The sequence below is a fragment of the Juglans microcarpa x Juglans regia genome, chromosome 4D (assembly GCF_004785595.1).
Source record: "Juglans microcarpa x Juglans regia isolate MS1-56 chromosome 4D, Jm3101_v1.0, whole genome shotgun sequence".
Taxonomy (NCBI): Eukaryota; Viridiplantae; Streptophyta; class Magnoliopsida; order Fagales; family Juglandaceae; genus Juglans; species Juglans microcarpa x Juglans regia.
In genome coordinates, this window is record NC_054600.1 from 13883114 (window position 1) to 13901848 (window position 18735).

The 18735-nt window shown below is 38.8% G+C and overlaps 1 protein-coding gene across 1 annotated transcript; it reads left to right on the top strand.

The window, feature by feature from the left end:
* The first annotated feature begins 7453 nt into the window (after positions 1 to 7453).
* On the top strand, positions 7454 to 12071 carry LOC121260148 (probable serine/threonine-protein kinase PBL22). The gene is made up of 7 exons (XM_041161994.1): positions 7454 to 7900; positions 9100 to 9124; positions 9264 to 9707; positions 10153 to 10268; positions 10654 to 10914; positions 11674 to 11874; positions 12006 to 12071. The coding sequence occupies exons 1-7, from the start codon at positions 7454 to 7456 to the stop codon at positions 12069 to 12071; spliced, it is 1560 nt and encodes a 519-aa protein (XP_041017928.1).
* Positions 12072 to 18735: the final 6664 nt, after the last annotated feature.

Here is an 18735-nt window from a genome sequence, read left to right on the forward strand (position 1 = left end):
GTGGCGGAAGAAAATCGTAGTGACAAACCCTACACCTGGGGGTTACATATAAACATATACACCAAACCCAGGCATCAAACCAATATAAACCGAAAACGATTTTATACAAACCCAAATAAAAACTCTATTGTGCTCGAATATAAGGTAAACTCCCTATATCAGTACGTACAAAACCATGAAACCAACCCGGACCGTAATTATCCCCAAAAAAATCCAAAGACACCCCCTTAGTACCTTCTTTGGCCAAAAAATCTACCACCATATTCACTTCTCAAAAAACATGTCGCACCTTTGCATTTAGCAAGAAGAGACACTCTTGAACTTCCTCCCAAAACTCCCAAAGATACCAAAACCTGCACACTCCAAACAAAAATCATCCCACCACAACACTAGAATCTGACTCCACCAAAATATTCCGCAAACCCAATTGCCGACACAGCTTCAAGCCATCAACAAGAGCTCTACACTCAGCAAGTGTATTAGTTGCCTGACCATAATGATGTGCAAAACCTGCCAATACCCCGTCATTAGGATCCCGAATGACCCCCCCAGCTCTATAAGGCCCCGGATTCCTAGCAGACCTGCCATCTACATTAAGCTTGAAATACCCCACCTTGGGACGAGCCCACGCTACCCATTGTAGAGGTTTAAACACCACAAAAACTACAGGACAATTAAACTCTTGCAACAACAAAACATCTTTCGAAGTCAACTTCTTAAAATGTTGAAGGGAGCTGGAAATTTCCATGAAAAATCCTTTAACTACACGGATAATAGCCCTCCAATCAAACAATATTCCCTCCATCCGAGCTGCATATCGAGCTCACCAAATCGCCCAAGAAATAATAATAGGAGCAACACCACGTAACCACCCTACTTGAGAAGTCGACAATGCCCTCAACCACCAAACATTAAGTACTCCCTGCCACAACCTCACTTGGGGCAACCGAACCCCAAAACTAGCTGCAAAAAATCTCAAACCTTTCTGGCCCCCTCACCATCACAAAGCACATGATCTAAAGTTTCAACCTTAGGTTCCACACAATAATCACATTATGAAACTATCGGCACACCTAGCCCCTTAATAGCCTCATCAACCGGTATAGCATCAAGCCTTGCTCGCCAACAAACAAATGACATTTTTTTTTTCTGAACTTTCCGTTGCCACAATCACTTCATCCAAATACAAAATGTACCATGATGACTAATTAGGTTCCACACAGACTTGGTATTGAAATTCCCATCCGCCAACTGCATCCATACAAAAACATCATCAACTTCTCTAAACCACACCTGTGCACATCTAATTTTCTTGACCAATTCATCACCTACAAGCTCACGTAGCTTACAAAAATCCCACCCAACATTCCTCAAATCGCACAGCTTGATACCAGGATCACCCACCACGCCTATTGCATCACCTATAGCCTCATCTCCCAACCAATTGTTGAACCAAAAGCTAGTATCCCCTCACCTAATTAAACATTTTGTATTACTCAAAATATGAGGTAATACCTGCAACACCCCCTTCCAAAACCGAGAGCCTCTAGTATATGAAACTAAAGACATAATATGAGAATTCTCCACATATTTAGCTTTAAAAAACTCAGTCCAAATAGACCCTCCAGTCAACATCTTTATGCAAAATTCATGAGCAATGAAACTTGAACTTTTGATAAGTCACAAATGCCCAAACCTCCCTCTGCTACCGGTAGACAAAACAAACGCCAAGAAACCCACTTTCCCTTTTTCTTTCCCTCATTTGTGCCCCAAAGAAAATTAGAGAAAATTGTCTTCAACCCTTGGAGAACATCTTTTGGCAAATTCATCACCGAAAGCAAATATATCGGCATACTATTTAGCACATGTTTTAAAAGCATAATCTTCCCACCAAATGATAATAGTTTACTCTTCCATCTTGCAAGCTTTTTCTGAACTTTGGCAAGAAAATGATCAAACATTCTGAATCTTAATCTCCCCACATGTAATGGCACACCCAAATAAATACAAGGCCATGCCCCTTCCGTAAAACTAGAAATTCTCATCGCTTCCTCCTTCCTTGTCAAAGAAAAGAAGAGGAAAAATAAATGGACGATTTATTCGGGCTCACCAATTGTCCAGAGATACGTTCATAGGACTGCAAAATACGCATAATATTCCGGATGGGTTGCTTCCCTCCATTAGAGAACAATAGAAGATCATCAACATATAATAAATGACTAATCACCGTTCCACCACATGGATTGAAAGGCTTAATATTTCCCCTAACACTATGAATCATACAAGATAACACTTCTGCCAAAATAAACAAATAGTGGGACAATGGATCGCCTTGCCGAAGACCCCTAGATGGTTTAAAAAATCCTTTCGTATTCTCCTTCAACATAACTGAATAAACAGGTGAAGATATGCAATTAAAAAAAATCGATCACCCTTTCTCACAAAAACCCAACCTCCGCAACACTTCCACCAGGAATCGCCAACTTACACAGTTGTAAGCCTTCACCATATCAATCTTTATCTTCACATTACCTCCCCGACATTTCCTATTCATCCCATGCACTAACTCTTGTGCAAGAGTGATATTATAAAAAATGCTGCGCCCAAAAGCAGTTTGTTCTGGAGATACAATTTCTTCAATAATCGGCGCCAATTGAGTCACCAAAATCTTCGCTAAAATTTTGTAAGTCACCGAGCACAAACTAATAGGACGGAACTGAGTGAAAGAACTTGGTACATCCACTTTAGGAATCGAAACAATATTAGTTGCTCCAAAGAAATTAGTCATGGGCATCTCCTCAAAAAATTTACATGAAAATTTGAAAAAATCATACTTTACAATGTCCCAAGAAAGAATGAAGAAATTTGCCGAATAACCATCTGGCCCCGGGCTACTATCCTGCGGAATCGACCAAAGAGCATCCTTCACTTCCTCCATCGACGGCATCCTGCACAGCCTCTCATTCGCTAGTGCAGACACCCTCGACTCAAGCAAACTTAACGCCTCATCATCTTCAACAGGTGAAGCTATCAAAAGTTCTTGAAAGAAATTCACCGTACCAGAATGAAAATCCTCTGTTGAGTCGAGAATCTGTCCATTGGCCAATGATACCCTCTCAATCAACTTGTTTTTCTTTTTAACACCCATCGACACATGGAAGAAAGCTATGTTTGAATCCCTTTCTAGATCCGTGACTTTTGGCACCCTAGAATCTCCTTCCTATGCAACCATTGACCATGTCTTTGTTTATAACATAATAGTTCCTGCTATAACCCCGAAGAATAATTCGAAATTATCAAATCCTATAGTGTTAACAACTGGGATTCAATACTTTTCAGCTCGGACTCCACTCTACCAAATACCTCTACATTCCACTTTTGTAAAATTCTTTTTAAAGTCTTCAACTTTCCACTTATTTGAACCATTGCACAGCCCTCCCTCGACTCACTCCAACATCCTCTAACTAACTGCAAGAAATCCTCATATGTGCCCCACATTCTTTGAAATCTCAAAGGCAGAATCCCACTTCTTCTTTCACATTACAAACTGGCTAACATCAGAAAATGATTAGGAGAAGTTCTTGGAAGATACAATACCCGAGCATCCACAAAAATAGAAAAAAACTGAGTGTTAACAAATACCCTGTCTAGTTTAGCCCAAATAGGACGACCTCCTAACCTTCCATTACACCAAGACAGTTGATGACTCTCACAAGGCAGCCCAACAATTCCACAGTCTTGAATACAAGTATTAAAATCTGACTTTGCATGTGGAGCCTGAAATAAACCACCCACTTTTTCATCATCACTTCGGATAATATTAAAATCCCTCGAGACAAACCAAGGCAAACTCCCACATCAAGATTACACAAATAATTACACAAGTCCCTTATTTTTCGCTGGAAACAACTAGCATAAACAACAGTAAAAAGAACTCGAACATCTCCTCGCACCAACCAGCCTGTAATTGCCTGATCAGAAACTGAAACCACCTCAAAATCAAAATCATCTATCCAAAAAAGCCAAACGTTGCCCATCTCCCACATTTATTAGCTAATAGAAAAGGTTCTAAAAGTGCAACCACCGAAGGACGGTATTTATTTAAAATACGTCAAAGTCTACTCTTCGACGAAAGAATTCCTCTAATATTCCAAGTAAGAAAATTCATTGTCATTATTGAATTTTATTCGAACGATTAGTCCTTCTCAAGACTACTAAAGAATTTTTCTCCTTCATCTCCTTGATTTTTTTCAAAGGCAAATTCATTTTGGAATCTTACTTATAGCACTTCAAAGTCATGTCCTCCACTTCCTTATCAAAGTCCTCATCAGATAGCGGACAACACAAATTCTCCCCTTCTAGATCCCCATCAACACCCATGATCCCCTTCCCACCCAAATATACTAATTCACATTCTAGTGTTTCATCAATAAACTTCAATGAACTACTTGGCGGAGGCATTTCGACAGAGTTCCCTACAAATTCAGCTTGCTCTTCCTCATCTTTCGTAAGATCATACCAACTACTGCCATTCTCATCATGTAGGCCAACATGAAACCTACTCTCCATAATCGCACCACCAATCCCTTCCACCTCCTTATCACCAACCATCGGCACCTTCACAGATAGAGACTCTTTTTCACAAACCAACGGCACATTCACAGGTTTCGCAATCTCATTTGGTTGGCAATGTTCAAGAACCTCCCCTTTTGGATACACATACAACACAGGTAAAAAATTCTTCTTAGCTTCACTCCGATGTAAATTAATCCCTTGCAGCAAGGCCTCACGTCGCACATTTCTCTCTAAGAACACCTCAGACTCTACCAATGGTGGATTCTTATTAGGATGTTTAATGCCTACAACCTTCCACATCTGTTTGGCCAGGTCTTTACCCCCTCACTCTTTCCACCAGCTTGCATAACAGTGTTCTCTGCATGATTGCGTCTTCCACATCTTTGTTCTACGTGTCCTTACTTCCGACAACGGTTACAATATGTGGGCAGCACCTCATAATTCACCTCTTGAAAATGGCTATTCTCAAGTCCTGGGACACCAAGCTAGCAGGAATGCCTCAAAGGCTTCAAAACATCTATTTCTACACAAATACGTGCTGCCTCTGGATGCGTCACACAAGCCGTAGCATTATCCCTCTTCAAAATCCTTCCAAACCCTCCACCAATACTCTTCAAAATTGATACATGAAAATAATTTGGAGGCAGGCCTGGGAGTGCAATCCAAACCGGAACCAACAATGAATCATCTTCCTCACTGAAATTTGACGTCCAATGGAACACCCTATACAGAACTCCCTCCATCTTTGCATTTCCCCTTGACATTACTGTCACAAAATCCTCCTCGTTAGCTAATCGCACCAAAAAATTCCTGGGATTCCGAAGCTGACCTACCATCGGCATCGATTTCAGCCCCCACCGAGTTTTAATAAAACCCCTCACATGATCCAGCGAAGGGCGACGTCTCAAAAATTTTATGGCCACTGAAAATCTAAAAGGCTTCGCCGACTGTTTAATCTCCTCTTTGGAGAGGATGAAACATCTCTCCATCATTATAACATGGTTCACGTAGAGGTATATCAACCTCTGGTAAAAGTTGTGGCCTAGAGACAATCACATCAGCAAATTGTGCCGCCCCTGAAGATGATTTTTCCCAACCCCTTCCTGTCTTTACCGCATCTTGCACCTCCAAACTATCTCGAGGGCCACTAGGACCTGCAGTAAGGCGCCAACCCCTGGTGGGCGACAAAAGCCACTATAGAAACCCTAGGAGAATCGACTAGGCAGAGAGGTTTTTCCTTCCTTAACTAAATCATGAAACTGTTTCTAGCTTGAAATTAATTAACTATCACAAAAAAACTACCTTAATTCATTGGTTGTTTTTCTTTTCCATCGCAAATTATTTTAAAATCCTCACAAAAAATCTAAATTTTTGTAACATATATATAATAACTCTGTGTTCTCCAACAAACCCACAGAACCCGTAGTGAAAATTTTGTAGAAGTCAAAGTACCAATATCAAAGTATTTAAATATATGTGATCAGCCACATGATTCTTCTCAATATAGAAGACATAATTTCTTACATGATTTCATCGAAAAATTTCTGGAAGTTTTCTCTAAACAAAAAAATTTAAAAAATATAAAGCTGGTTTAAATTATAAATCAATACTGGTTAGGATATAAATCAAAGTTACATATGGTAGGATAATTGTTGAATTCAATGTTAATTTATTTGGCAATAATAAAGAGATGAGGATGCCACGTACATAATTAATTGATCATTAAGAAATTAATAATATTCTAATAACATATATATAATATCCCCACGTTCGGCAACATCAAGGGCTTAGTGCTGGCTGTAAGCACGGAGACTGCTAGGAAGCAGAGTATATACGGCATTTTGGTCGTTAGGTTCGAAGAAAAGATCATCTATAACTAACACGGTTCCTCTCTTCTACAAGAAAATTTTTGGTTTCTCGTGGCCCTTCTCCTACGTTACAAAAAACTCACTACTTTTCCTTTTCAGCTACTGTTAAGTGATTAGCTAGCTAGCTAGGTTTGGTTTGGGCAGTACTATGAAGTCGATCCATTCGGCTTTAAAGCTCACCTTCTTCTCTATTACTTCCATTTTCATCAACACACTTGCAATTGCTTCACCTACACCAAATCCATCTGCAGGTGCCTTTACTCTCTCTCTCTCTCTCTCTTCCTCGACCCTCTCTCTCTCTTCCTCCCTCTCTCTCTCCCTCTCCCCCTCTCTCTCTCTCTCTCCTTCTATATACATACGTAGAAGTCTACAATTATTACTAGAATAATCATGATATCTCTTTATTATTGTTTTACTATTTCATTATTTTTTTGCTCTTTTTTCTATTTGAAACTGGATTAAAAATAATCTTCCTGCATAATCTCAAAAAAAAAAAAAAAAAAATTCAATCAACCAATATAACCATATAATTTAATTAAAAATAAATTTAATTTTATAAAAATTGACTTTCTTGTGCTTTTTGTGTCAATTTTTATAAAATTGAATTTATTTTTAGTTAAATTACATCATTTGTTGAATGATTAAATTTATTTAAATTCTTCTAGATTATGCGAGAAGATAATTTCTTGATACTTTCAATCCAGATTCAAATAAAAAATAAAAATTGAGTACTAAAATGGTAAAGAAAATGTAAGGATAACATTACCCTTAATACTATACAATCACAAGAGATTGCATATATGCGTGTATTAATTAATGAAAATGGTTTCACCTTTCTGGGCATGCATGCAGCTAACTGCAGTGATCTGTTTAATTCCACTGATCATCCACTCTACCCAGTCCCTAATTATGAATATCCATGCCATGACATCAATGAAACAATAGACAACTGGAACAATTTCCCCAAAACTCTGTGCTGTCGGAATCGCCTAGAAATCTGGTCTCAATCCATGGCCCTTTACGCTCGTAGAACACAGGGCAACCAGCTCCTTGCTTCCGAAGATTTGTTGGAAACCTGCTTTCACCCCATAGTGCTGTTAAACATTTCTTGCGGCATTGAAGACATTTTCTATGGAAGCAGCCAGTGCTCCAAATTATCTCTGGCCACCGTTAAGGAAGAGGAGTCGTACCGGATTGCATCGGGAAAGTGCTCTAGAAATAATTTTGTGTCGGCTGTTACATTTCAAGAGGCTTGTGCAAATTGCACGAGTGCAATATTAGACCTGAAGGAAACTTTATTAAATCGTTCTGAAGTAGGGGACAAGAAAAACAACACAGAAAGAAGTATATGTGCCGTAGCTGCTGTTGTTTCTGTTGCAGCCGGGCAATCGGATGAAAGTGGTGGCTTGGCGATGATAGACAGCTTTAATCGATGTTTGCCTGCTGCTTTAGATCATGTTGGTAAGACCGTCACAATTACATATATATTATGTTTGTTACGCTTTTTCCTTTTACATCCATCATTTCTCTTTCTACGATATATATAATTAATTAATGTCATATATATATATATATATATATATATATATAAAATATATATTAGGGACCCTTATAATTAAGCTATGCATTTTGACTTTACAAGTTGATCAAATGTCAAACTGATAAGGTAATACATTTTGCACCGTTTTGTCGTTTTCTTACTATAGTATATGGATGGTTAGAGCTGTCACTTCCCAACAAGATTAATGACTACAGGGTTGGAATTATCAAGGTTCATTTAAATTCGAATTTGAAGATCTTAAGAGAGTGATAGAAATAAAAAGTGAATCCTATATATATATTATTTATTCTTGTAAGTATATATATTTTGAATAACATTAATATCGTTTGGATTCGAAGATGAGTTGAGATGAGTTGTGAATAGTAGTAAGATAAGTTGTGAATAGTAGTGAGATTTGTGAGTTAAAGTTGATGAATAATAATGAATAGTAGTGAGATGAGTTGAAATGAGTTGAGATGACTTGCGAATACAAACTGGGCCTGAACAATAAATATTGTAAGATCTATTTTATAGGTCTATAAGGTCTAGTTTGGGTATTGAGAACAGAATATCTCACTACTATTCATTATTTTATTATTACTTTTCACATACTTTTCACTACTATTTAATATTCTATTATTACTTTTTCATTACTTTTCACTACTATTTACAGAAGACTTGAGAATACTTTGTTACCCAAGCTAGCCCTAACTCTCCCACTTAAAAGACTCAAAGTTCATGCAAGAACTTGAGGGATCTTTTTTCCAATGTAATGTATAAGGAGAGTAGGAGATCAATAAATGGGTGAAGGATAAGTCGACGGAGGACTTTTAAACTTTATCCATAAGTCTCATATTTTGCTCATGATGCCTAAGTACTTTAGTTGCTATGTGTGTGTGTGTGTGTGTATATATATATATATATATATATATATATATGCGCAGAAATAACTATAATTATTAAATGAAACTACGTACTTTATATAACTAATTAAGTTAATATAGCTAATTGATGGGTCATTCAATAATATTATGAGCTTTATATTATTTGTATGCGGTAATATTATAAGCTTTTTTTTTTTTTTTTTTTTTTTTTTTGTCCACAGAAGCATATAAGGATGATGATTTCATCAAAATCCGCTGTAAGTAGAACTACCATGCCACTTAATTACATATTATACATGATATATATATATATATATATATATATATATATATATATATATAATAAGTGAATTATCAAATTAAGTTAAAACTCACAGAAATCATTTAGATTATCAGATTATGTGGTAAAAGCACTATTGGCAATCCTGATAGCGATCGGCATGCTAGTGTTCATTATTGTGGTGATAAAAAATGTGACGAAGAAGAAGCCTCTCAAACCAGCAAAATCACAAGTAATCACGGCGTGGTCTGGCCTCTATAGATTCTCCAAGGCTGAGATTGAGTACGCCATGGATTTAGATGATCATCATGGAAAAGTGTTCCTTGGGCGGGGAAGCGCTGGCAATGTTTACAAAGGCATTCTGCCCAGTGGACAAGCCGTCGCCATCAAGCACATCAATAAAAGCAACGACTACGATTCTTTTAAAAAGGAAGTCGAAGGTCTTTCCAGGATTCGGCATCAAAACCTAGTTTCCCTCGTCGGTTTCTGCGTCGAAGATGGCGAGCAATATCTTGTCTATGAATTTTGTCCAGCGGGCAATCTGGCTCAACATCTCTTGCGTGCGTATATATAAATTCCCTCTCAACTCTTATGATCTCTTTTTACTAATTCTTTATAATTTTATAAAGAGTAATTTTACGCGCAACTCTATCTCTATTTGCTTGTTTCTATTTTGTATCTAGGCAATACCTTTCATTTTAAGAGAAAAAAAAAAAAATGTATTCTGACGTGGTGATCAGAACTAGCACTACTTTAATTGGCACTTTCAAGATGTTTTGGGGAGGATCATGTGTACCACGACTATAAGAAAAACGGATATTTGTGATTGTTTATTTGCAAGAGAATAACTATTTAAGATGAAAACAGATTTATTTTATTAGGAAATAGTCATTTCGTTAGAAATAACTGATCACAAATAAACAATTTTCTTATAATGCCCCAACAAAAATCTAGCTAGAGGTTAAGCAAGAATGATAATTGACATTGTCTTTGTTTGATTTTCAGGAAAAGATACTGTTTTGACATGGGAAACAAGAGTAAGGATTTTAAGAGATTGTGCCCTTGCACTGAGGTATCTCCATCGTTATATAGATGGCTGCATTGTTCACAGAGATATTAAGGTAATTATAAAGAGAACCGCTACATAGATAAAAGATTATATAAAATAAATCTATAAATTTACGTGGTTTCATAGAATCTGTTAGATCTCATTTATAATAAAAATAACTTTATAATTATTTGACATATCACATCAAGTCATATCGATTTGTAGGTTTATTTTTATATAATTACTTTGTGACTAAAGTATTTTCCAATTATAAATATACAATATTGGCTGCGCTTGATCTCTTAGTGTAGCGATAATATTTCTTTATGGGTGGTCAATTGGCAATTGAGCTTCTTGTTTTCTTTCATGCATGGGACAACGTACACATTTTTTCAGTTAATCTATATTAATTTAGTAATTTGAAAATTAATTATGTTGCGTGTTGGCTTCTTAATTAGCTTACAAATATCCTTTTGACTGAGAAAATGGAACCCAAGCTATCCGATTTCGGTTTAGCCAAAATGTTGGGTATCGAAGAGACAAAGGTCTTCACCGATGTGAGAGGAACTATAGGCTATATGGATCCAGAATACATGAGCAATGCCAAGCTTACCTGTGCCAGTGACATTTATAGTTTTGGCATTGTTGCTCTCCAACTTCTTTCGGGACAGAAAGCAGTCGAATTAGATCTTGATGCCAGAGACCAGCTGACAAGAAAGGTACAGTCACTACTTTTGGAAGATTTTTTTATTTTTTTTTTGTTTTTCAAAATTTTTAAATCGACCTATTTTAATATATTAAAGATATAATTTTATGGTGTGTAAATCTCACATATTTTTAAAAAAAAAAAATATTTGTTATGTGAGTTTCAAATTTATTCATATATTTTAGAATAAGTAATGTGCCAGATTTTCACACCTCCTGAGATTGTATAAATCGTTTCTATTTTTTTTTTTTCATTTACATGATAATTAGTAAAGATTTACATGGTAAAAACACAAAAACTAAAAATTTCTTTTAAGGAAAAAAAAACACATGATCTGACAAATTAAATTTGGTCTCGTTTATTTTCAGAGATGAGATGAGATTTTAAAGATATGTGCGAATAGTGTTGAGTATAAATGAAATAAGATGATATGTGTATTTGTTTATAGAGATAGATGAGATTAGTTTGACTTTTTTTTTATAGTATTTAATGTGGTGAGACTCACAAGTAATTGTATTAATTTTTTATAGTATTTAATTGGAGAAAAAAACATAAAAATGAAAAATTTCTTTTAATTTTTTTTAAAAAAGCACATGATCCGACAAAATTTCTTAATTTGTCGAAAACATGATATCGTTAGTGAGACTTGAATCGAAAGCATGGAAAACAACTTACCCAAAATAGTCATTATCTCTGTTGGATTTAGGTTTATTAGGTACGGAGAGAATTAGGTACGTAGTTAGTCTAATCAATAAATAATTTGATTCTGCAGGCAAAGGACGTAAATATGGGAAAACGTCCAGTCTCAGATTTTGAAGATCAAACGCTAAAAGGAAATTTCAACAAGGCGGACTTCCAATCAATCTTGCAAGTGGCGGTCCTCTGCGTTTCCAACACAAGTATCGGTCGCCCGAACATTGGCGTTGTTTTCGATGAGCTGGACAAGATCTGGAAGAACACCTTTTCTTATAAGGTTTGGTTCTTCGATCGACCGATGCTAATACTTTGTATAAATTATTTTAATATTGTTTTGTTTCTCCCAATAACGTGGTTTTTTTTTTTTTTTTTTTTTACATCTATTTTCTACTTTTTCTTTGAACGAAGGCAAAGCAAGGGATGAGCGCGTCAGCAATGTCGGTGTCTGGATCCTTGGAGATGATTTCCGTTTGACATGCGAAACTTGTCTTAATCCTTATACTACTTAAGGAGGACTTCATGATGTACATATTTTCTTGACGCAATGTCGGTGTCTGGATCCTTGGAGATGATTTCCGTTTGACATGCGAAACTTGTCTTAATCCTTATACTACTTAAGGAGGACTTCATGATGTACATATTTTCTTTCTTCATTGGGGTCTCTTTTGATCCAATCCTTATAGTAATGAATGATATTGGTCATGTCATCTGCTGCCTCCAGCTTCCACCAATATCACTAGCATCAATTCGTGTAGAATTAATAACGCTAGCTATCAAAGAAGATCGAGATCATCTATTTTGGTATTACTCTATAGATTATTTAAAGAAAAATTCGTGTGATTATTAATTGACTCTTGAGTACTGAATTTACAATTTCTTATGCAAATACTTGTCTTTCTAATATTACAATTAGGAAAACTCTACTCTAGGCCTGCAACTTGAGCTGAAAATACCCGACCCGACCCGACCCGACCCGACCCGAGAAACTCCATTTAAGGTGCCAAACCGACCAGACCTGAACCTTCAAAATACATTTGGGTCGAACCCGTATGACTCGACTGATCTAAAAAAAAGAAATATTTTTAGGACCAGCCACTGTTTCGCTACATTCGGCGCACACCTGACATGGGCTGCAAACGCTCCATTTCATTGAGTGAGTTGAGAGTGAGACGAATTGGAGAGAGAACTAATGGATGAGAGAGAAAGGTGATGAGAGAGAGATATCCGAGGAGAGAGAGAGAGAGAGAGAGAGACGATGAGGGATGAGAGAGGTCTGATGAGAGAGAGAGTCGAGGAGAGAGAGATCTGATGAGAGAGAGAGACGATGAGGGATGAGAGAGAGAGTCGAGGAGAGAGAGTGAGAGACAATGAGAGAGAGATTTGTGAGAGAGAGTCGAGGAAAGAGATAGAGTCGGCGAGAGAGAGCCGAGATGAGAGAGAGAGCTGATGAGAGAGAGTGTTAGGTACCTTCGAGTTTGGAGATCCATGGAAGCTAAAGGAGCGAGCTTTAGGGCGGTGGTGAGAGACTTGACCTGCATAGGTGAAATTTGAGGAGGAATCGAAAATGAGACTTCGTATAAAGGCAAAAGGCAAAACGCACAGCAACATTATCATATGGCGTCGTTGGTTTAATAAGAAGAAAATGCACATTTTGATGTTATTTCAATAATGGGTTTATTGTAAGAAACGCATCGTTTAGTATATTTAAACGGTTAAGTTTCAATAGCTTTCTAGAAGAAAACTTAAAGGGTCTTTTATGTAATTTTCTATTGAGTTTGTTAAGTATCATGCCAGTGATGCGATCTGGGCATTCTGGAGCATTTTTTTCATCTAATTTTAGTATTTGTCTAAGGATTTTAGTATTTGTCTAAGGAGGAAGTGGGGACCTCGAATCCCCTACTGCGTATGAACTTTTGAGGTATTTTCTATCACCGCGTGTTCATCTTTTTCATTGTGATTGCCTTATTTCATATACAGTTTACTGTTTATCATTGGGCGTCTTAACAATTGATATCAAGTGTCATCGATCCTACCCATTTCCACCCAAAACAGATCCTACCGAGTATACATTCTTCAATATCCAACCTAGAAAATACCCACACAAACATATACAAAATACAAGATCTAAACACCAACATGAACTCTTGCAGCATCAAGTGGAGACTCACCAACATGAAATCCTGGAATTGAAAACAAATGTTAGTATGGTGAAGACTGATGTTCAAGAAATCAAAGATATGTTACGAACCCTTTTCAACCAACAACACAATCTTCCTCCTCCTCCACCCCCACCCCCACACCATGACCTGGACCTTGAAATTCCAGACTCGAGAAGATTCAACCCCAAAGGGGTTAGACTCGACTTTCCTCATTTCCACGGTGTTGATCCGACTGCTTGGCTGTTTAAGGCCAACCAATATTTCGAGTTCCATCAAACACCACTGCCTTAAAGGTTATTGATTGCCTTTTACCATATGGAAGGGGATGCATTGGTGTGGTTCCAAAATGCCTCTGATGGGGGCTTATTCCGTGATTGGGAAGCCTTTTCCCATTCCTTACTTTTTCACTTTGGAACCACGGCTTATGATGATCCGATGGAAGTGTTGACAAGGCTGAAACAAACCATAAATGTGGCTGCATGCGTACATGGGCCAATTTGAGGCATGGTCCAATTGCTTGAGAGGCCTCTCAGATCCTCACAAGCTTAGCTGCTTCCTTAGTGGCTTAAGAGATGAATTTCATATCCCGGTCCGGATGTAAAATCTTGTAAATTTAAATGCAGCATATGGGTTAGCAAAAATGCAAGAAAAGTATCCTAACAACACCAAAAAATTCAGTAAACCTATGGGAGAGAGAATACATTATGTTGGGGGAGGGGCAATTATTCCCAAGGCTTTTACTCGAGTGATAATTACAACAAGTGGAGGAAGCCTATGGGGGCACTAAACCAGTTTCTTCTGTGCAAATGGATGAGAAGCGATGCAAGGGCTTGTGTTATCACTGTGATGAGAAGTGGAATCCTCAATACACTTGCAAGAATCCTCGTATTTACTTTATACAAGTGAATAAAGAAGAGGTGGATAAAGAAGAAGAGCCACCGGGTGAGGAAAAAGAGGAAAAACTGTCACTAGAAACACTACCCAGTAGCAAGGAGGAGCTGGAAATTTGCTTAGCGGCCATAGCAGGAACTCCCACTGTGAGAACAATATGTTTAATGGGAAGTATTCTTGGGGAGCAAGTGGTAATATTAGTGGAATCGGGGAGTTCGCATAACTTTATAGATTCAGCCTTAGCGTCAAAATTGAAGCTACCAATAGATTATTCAGTGCATTTAAAGGTTCGAGTGGCCAATGGACAGGGCCTTAGCAGTGAGGGAATCTGCAAAACAACGTAGTTGAAGGTGCAAGGTAATTTGCTAAATCCTCATCTTCGTTTATTGGACCTTGCGAGATGTGACATTGTGCTTGGAGTCCAATGGCTAGAAACCTTGGGCCCATAACTTGGGATTTTTTGAAGCTCATAATGACTTTTGGGTGTGATGGCCGAATTATTGAGTAGAGAGGGTTGAAGTTGAGTCCCTGGTTGTGGAAGGTAGTCAATAGTTGCTTAAGGCAACAATGGCTAAGGGGAAGGGCATTCTTTTGCAGATTGTATGTGAAGGGAGAGGGAATTAATTGATGAACAGTTTTCAGACTTGTTAGATGAGTTCAAAGAGGTATTCAATGAACCTCAAGGGCTACCCCCACTTCGTACTCATGACCACCAAATACTACTCAAAGAAGGCACTCAACCCATAACAAACAGGCCATATAGATACCCTTATTACCAGAAAACATAAATAGAAAAGATTGTGGCTGAGTTGTTGAAATCTGGAGTGATTAGACCTAGTCTAGTCCCTTTTCCTCCCTTGTTTTGCTAGTCCGTAAAGCCGATGACAGATGGCGGCTTTGCGTGGATTATAGGACACTTAACAAGGAAACTGTAAAGGCAAAGTTTCCTATTCGAGTGATAGATGAGTTGCTGGATGAACTCTTTGGGTCGGTGATTTTTTTCTAAGATTGATTTATGATCGGGCTATCACCAAGTGAGAGTGGTGCCTAGTGACATTCCTAAGACGGCTTTTCGTACTCATGACAGACATTATGAGTTCTTGGTGATGCATTTTGGCCTCACCAACGCCCCGGCAACTTTCCAAGGGTTAATGAATGATGGATTCAAACATTTTTTAATGAAATTTGTGCTTGTCTTTTTTACGACATCTTGGTGTATGGTAAGTCTCGGGAGGAGCATGTGGATCATTTGAGGGCTATTTTAAGCATGCTAAAACAACACTGTTTATACGCAAAAAAAATCCAAGTGTCGGTTTGCCGTGGAGGAAGTTGATTACTTGGGCCATATCATAAGTGCTAAGGGTGTAATGATTGATTCTTCTAAGATTACCTCTATGCTGGAATGGCTTGAGCCTAAGAATGTGAAGGCCTTACGAGGATTCCTAGGGCTCACAAGATACTACCGGAAGTTCATCAAGAATTATGGGCTTATTGCTGCCCCTCTCACCTCCTTTTCTCGGGACTTAGAGGCCAGCAAGGCGTTTGCAGCCCTAAAGCAAGTTGTTTCCCACCCACCAGTGCTAAAACTACCTGATTTCAACAAGCCGTTTGTAATTGAGTGTGATGCTAGCGGGAAGGGCATTAGGGCAATCTTAATGCAATCCGGACAGCCTATCTACTATCTCAGTCAAGCCCTTAAGGGCAAGGCACTCTTGTTGTCGACATTTGAGAATGAGCTACTTGCGTTAGTCAGGGCCATGCAAAGTGGAGGTCGTACCTTATTGGGCAACCTTTTGTCATTAAAGTAGACCAACAAGCACTTAAATTTCTACTAGAACAACGTGTGGGAACTGAGGCACAATAGAAGTGGATTACTAAGCTAATGGGATACGACTTTTTTATTGAGTACAAAAGGGGCAAAACAAATGTAGTGGTAAACGCTCTTTCAAGAAGGGAGGAAGACTTGGGGTTGTGTGCACAAATCTCATTCCCTACTGCTGATTGGGTGGGGGAATTAAAGAAAAGTTATCAAAACGGTGAGGAATACTTTCCCTTGATGGGGAAATTGTTGAATCATTAAGAGGTTCCTAAGGGAACAACACTACAGCAAGGGCTGATTCTAAGGAAAAGGGAGAATTCTCATTGTGCCCAATTCCCCCTTTAAACTAAAGGTACTACATTTTATACACACCGACCCCATGGCTAGACACTCATGCTATTTGAAGACATACCAAAGAGCCAAGAGGGACTTCTACTGGACAGTTATGAAAAAAGACATAAAAAATGGGTTAGGGAGTGTGAGACATGTCAAGCCTCCAAGTATGAAACGTCACCCCCAGCTAGACTCCTACAACCCCTCCCTATACCTCAATGGGCCTGTATGGATATTTCAATGGATTTCATCGAAGGGTTGCCGAAATCAAAAGGGTACTCAGTTATCTTTGCGGTGGTTGATCGGTTCATCAAATATGGTGTAACACCCCGTATTTTAGTGTATTTTTACTGAAGGAATTATTTTTATGTAATTAAAATTTATTCTCTTATTTTAAATTGGTTGGATTTTGAATGAGTTTATTTCCATGATTTTTATTTGGTGAAAATTATTTTTATGTGCTTTCTTAATATTTATTTATTGTTATGCATTTAAATTGCTTTTAATATTTATTTAATTACTGTGGGATTTAATTATTTCAATTTGACTTTACCATTACGTTTAAATTATTTTATTGAACTTGAGGTTTTGAAATCGTTTCCGTTGGATCATTTTTTTGTGACCCAAGTTATGAGGATTGGACCTCATTTCTTTTCCCTCTATTTTTCTTTTCCTTTTCTTTTTCTTTTCTTCCTTTCTTTTTTTTTTTTTCTTTTTCTTTTTCTTCTCCCGGTTTCCTCCCCGGGTGCGCGAGTTCTTCTCTCTCTCTCTCTCTCTCTCTCTCTCTCGCCGTGCGTGGCTTCTTCCCCAGCCCGCCGCCGTGCGCCGGCGGTGGTCGACACCGCCCGGCTCCACCGCTCCCCCTGCCGCCGGCGATCACCTCCCTCCATTTCCAGCTCCTCCATCGCCGCCGTTAACCACCACGAACCCATTGAAGCCGCGGCGTTCCATGCACCACTGCGCCGCCGTCGCGCCACCTCCGGCCACCATCTTTCTACCACTTCATCCCCGGCCTCTTGGCAACCCATTGGACCCAACCCCAGCTCCGATCCGTCACCGGTGAAGCCCCACCAAGTCCATCTCCGATTCGCACATTTTTGGCCTAAAACCACCCTTGCGCCGCCACCCACGGCAAACCACCACCACCACTAGTTTCACCGACCTCCCTAGGCCCTACCCTATCAATCTTGGGTCTTCGTTTGTCCTCGTTGAAAAGTTGGTATTTGTGACTCACGGCCACAGTGTATTTTACACTGTGGTGTTGCTCAAACGTCGCCTTTTTCAACTTCGTGATCCTCGGAAAATTATTATATTGCACTGTAAGTATTTCTCCAAAGAACTTTCGTAATTTAAATGTATTTTTGCACTAACCCATTTCACTGTGTTTTTGGCATGCCGGACTGAGTCCGAGGAGTTCGGGGGTCGGATGGATTTGTGATAGGAGTTGTTTGGTTGATTTGGTTGAATTGGATATTTGTTGTTGATGGGTTGGTTGGATTTGTTGGTTTGGATATTGTGTTGGTACATGTGCATTTCATCATTTCATGCATGATCATGTTTGTAAAAGAAAACTGGGTTTTCGTGTATTGCATTCATGTTCATGTGATTTGAAAAGCTATGACTTTATGTGATGATATTTTCGGTGCGTGTGTATCACGACCCCAAGCCGAGATGGGGCATTAACTCGGTGGAGCTCCTCTGGTTACTCGGGAGCGGAATATACTGAGTAACGTCCCCTGGATTGTCGCCGGGCGACAATGGGATCGGACGAGATGGTCTCGTGCCGACTCCGTGGTCCTTCTGCTGGCGGGGACTAGAGGATGTCTGGCCACGTACGCGCTGGGCGCGGAACTGGGCATCGCTCGTTGCGTAGTGTGAGTGCTTGGCCATGTACGCGCTGGGCGCGGAACTGAGCACCGCTGCGAAGCCAGGACGT